General features: G+C 43.9%; 1 protein-coding gene across 1 annotated transcript; it reads right to left on the reverse strand.

Annotated features, from left to right (window-relative positions):
• Nucleotides 1-1,010: 1,010 nt before the first annotated feature.
• On the reverse strand, nucleotides 1,011-3,125 carry SARC_05880 (hypothetical protein). The gene has a single exon (XM_014300243.1). It carries the CDS (start codon nucleotides 3,036-3,038, stop codon nucleotides 1,398-1,400), a length of 1,641 nt encoding a protein of 546 aa, XP_014155718.1. The 5' UTR covers nucleotides 3,039-3,125; the 3' UTR covers nucleotides 1,011-1,397.
• Nucleotides 3,126-3,922: the final 797 nt, after the last annotated feature.

The raw sequence follows: 3,922 nt of genomic DNA on the forward strand, positions 1-3,922 counted from the left end.
TATATGCTTATTTCGCAACAACTTTCAAGGAGCAATTTACAGAATTGTAAGATATACGCCATTAGCACAAAACACTTCGTACACCTCACCTCACATACGTTCATTAAATTGTGCATGGTCGCATTCGATTGAAGAAACTCGTTCTAGACTGCGACCATGCATTGGCCGGAAAAGGGGTGCACGTTTATATAAGCGTGATAAACAAGACATATACGTATTACTCTACACATTATTACAGATAGTACGTTAACTTGGTTAACCAAGCATGTATACGCATGAAACACAAGTTTGGATAACAGGGTCTGTATCAGGCGTATTTTTCGGCACATTTCCAAATCAAAGCCAAATAGGTTTATCGGATATGGGCGATGCACATGAAACAAGTACCGTACATGTAGATTTGTGGATTGGCAATCCATTCGTAAGAACCTATTATCACAAACACACGAAGTTCTATATACGATTGAAAAGTTGCGTTGGTGCTTAACCGAAAGTGTGATAGTCGTCTACCATTTGACGGAACTAGGCAAGAAGTTAACAGATACGTTTGCAACGACTTTGCCAAACCTCGCACACTCGAGCATACCGATACATGAGAGCATATTATGTGGGTGTCGTATCATATGTAAAGACATGGCTGACAGGCCCCCCGGTCTACCGGGAGATGCTTCAAATCTCGCTTGTCTCTATATTTATGTGCATATACTGTGTTGCAACTTTCAACTTGTAATTAATAAACTCAAAAAATATCATTTGCTGCGAACCTTTTTTGAAAATTGTCCACTTTCCTGGATAGACCCAAAAACACGGTTAGCGATACCTTTGCCCTGTGCTACAAATCTAGATACAAAATATTAGTTGTAAATGTAAATAAAGGTCAATTTCCTAATCAAAAATCACGAACGAAGGCAAATGTGGAAATACATAGGAAGGCCATTTACTTCTAATAGTGTTGTAGTGATACAGACAGAAGACGCAACTATCATTGTGAAGGGTTAACACGCAGTACTGGTAGGTTACAAGCCGTTTTTATTTGAATCGGTGAGTATGACACATAACATCTCCGAAATCGTGCTGATAGTGGCCATCAAGCGCACCAATGTACATACTTCTTTGCGAGGCTAGTGTAGTAGGTCATGGTGTTCCAGCACTTTTATCGGCAAAAGTATCGTAGTAGTCCACTGTGCAAAACCTTCACGGTAGAACGAACCGAGCGCACACTATAGCCGATGTCGAGATACTGGACTGTGTGAAATTGGTATTTGCGTACTGACATACGCGTGAATGAATGCCTAAAATATAGATATATGGTTGGAGCTTTTAGATTGCAGCTGGCATCCAGTGATGTGCTTGTCACCCTTGCCAGATCCGTGCTGGATGGTGGGATATACCGTCTTCTATTCGGGCTTCGCAGGAAGTGGCTCGAGAGTGAACCGTTCGGCCTCTCTGACGAGATATGCCACGCCCTTGCGCATCTGATTCTCAGTCAGATCACTCAGTTGCAGCAGTAACTCCCCAGTCTCATCGATAGTATTGAGCTCTTTCCTCACGAACTTCTGCACATTCTTGAGCCTACCGTTGTACCGGTTCACCACTCCACCACCCAACACTCGCCCGGTAGTGTCATCAATAGTGCTGGTGCGTTCTAGACCAGTCGTATTATACTCAATCAGCGCCGTCAGGACAGCTTCAATAGCCTCATCATCGATCATCTCTTCATCTTCCCCGAAGGCCTCTACTTCGATATCCCCCGTCTCTACGAGCGCTCTGTGCATGACCTCCATAGGAAACTCCTGCAGTAAAATGAATATTCTCGCAACGCACATCGACCAGATCACCCGCTGCTCCTTTTCTGTAGCCGAGTCCCAGGTTAACAGCTTGTGATCGCCCAGAGGCAACCCGATGCGATCAGGCTCCTCCTTAACCAAGGTTAAAAACCCGAGCGTTGTGTGCAAGCCGTTTACGCCTAGAATCTTTCTACGGTGTAGAAACTGTGCCACAGTGCTGTCACCAGGCATGACGGCGTTATCTGCCATAGCCCAGGGTGAACTGTCGTTGCTAACATCGTCATTATCATCTCCGGACGAGTCATAATCCTTGTCCAGATCACCTCGACTTGAGGCTATGTAAGCCTCAGTTTCAGGGCAGGAGAACCCTTCATCGTCGGGATCTTCTTCATCATCACCCTCGGGAACCATGACAACCATCTCGCCTTTGTATTCTTCTGTATCAATGTATACACCGTTCTCAGTAATGCGCCTATCCGTGCAGATACGGTCTACAAGTACTGGGAACACAGTGACTGCATTCTTTACTACATCTGCAAGTGCATCCACAGCCGCGTGATCGTTCTCGCAAGCGTATAGCGAAGGCAGCTTCTCCATGTTCGGATCAAGCTCGTCACGCTTCTGCTCCTTCGTGGAGCTGTTGTCCTTATGCAAAAGACCTCCGGCCTTCAACATATTCACAACAACACTCTGTAAGCCTTTAGTACCCACAGAGCAGGAGAAGGAGGTTGCAGACCGGACAATGCCGCCGATCAGGGCTTTGTCGTTTGAAATGACCAGATAACGTCCCCCCTTGTTCCCTTTATTAGCCCTGAACTTTTTGCGCGCAACTCGCAGACCGTACGATGATGTGATTACGGTGAACGTGTCACCCTCCTCGTTATTGACATAGAATGGCACTTTGTATAGTTTCTTGTCCCGCAGAGAATCCCAGGCAGGGGAAGGTGATTGCAACACAAACAAAGTCTGCTGCTTGTCTGCACATAGAGCAGGTATAACAAGACCTAGCCCCAAGCGTCCGCATCCTACGTGGAGATGAATACTACTCGCTGTAGCAGGGTCGTCATCGGGCTGAAGTGTGAAGGTTCCGTCTAGGAGAGATGTATTTCGGCCAACGGATGGATCCAGACTACCTGCTTGTAAAGAAGATGTTTTGCTTCCAGTGTCACGTTTAAGAGAAGAGTTCCTAGACACGACCTTCAAATTGTGCCGTAAGTAAGTTTCACTCTTGCCATATTTTTGACCGGACATGCTTAACAGAGTTGCAAAATTTGAATATGCCTGTGTGCAACTGGTAGCTATGTAAGTAGTGGATTTATTTGTGCGCAACTAGTAGCTATAAAAATAGAGTGGATTTGACTGTAAATACGGAGGTGTTCGCGTATTTATATAATTGGCCATCGAGATGGATGTCCTCAGTCGATACTCCACTCAAAATCCGAGAATCAAAACTAGTTTTCACAATCGAATCCGAATTTGTCCGATTTCATTTGGCAACCCTCCATAGCCTTCTTCTGAATTATACAAAACCTCAATATTTACGTTGTGGTAGTTCAGCGTATACGTTAAATAAATTGTGACATTTTTAAACACTAAAACGTATCAGTGGGCAGAAAAGCTCTATCCTGTTTTTAGAAACAATCGAACTATATCAGTATAATAGTTCTTATAATTTGCACCTCAGAACCAAAATACTGCACCTTTATCCAACGTATATTTAAAAAAACGAAGAAAGTATTTTTTAAGACACTGAAATATGACTAATTTATGCGTTCTATCGCAAATGTAAACCCAGAGACCATCAGTCATCCTGATTGCATCCTGAATTCCTGATTCACCTTTTTTGAAGTTTTGGACTTTTGTGGCGTTCTGGTGTCTGACTGCCAGTCGTAATTTGAACGGTCAACCAATCGTTTATGAATATCACGACAATGGACTATGCGAGTAATAGTCGAGCTACGAGTATGTATGCCAGCGAGGTATAAATTTGACGATATTAGTCCCTAAGGGAGCTTGAGTATTGTGGTCTTCCTAGTGGCTGTGAGTGTTTGGTTATCTTCTGTTTGATTCGTAGTACTAAACTTCCATAATTAATATTGCATGCGCCAACAATGAGGTTAGGGCGAAAGTCAAAT

The sequence above is a fragment of the Sphaeroforma arctica genome, assembly GCF_001186125.1.
Source record: "Sphaeroforma arctica JP610 unplaced genomic scaffold supercont1.396, whole genome shotgun sequence".
NCBI lineage: Eukaryota > Ichthyosporea > Ichthyophonida > Sphaeroforma > Sphaeroforma arctica.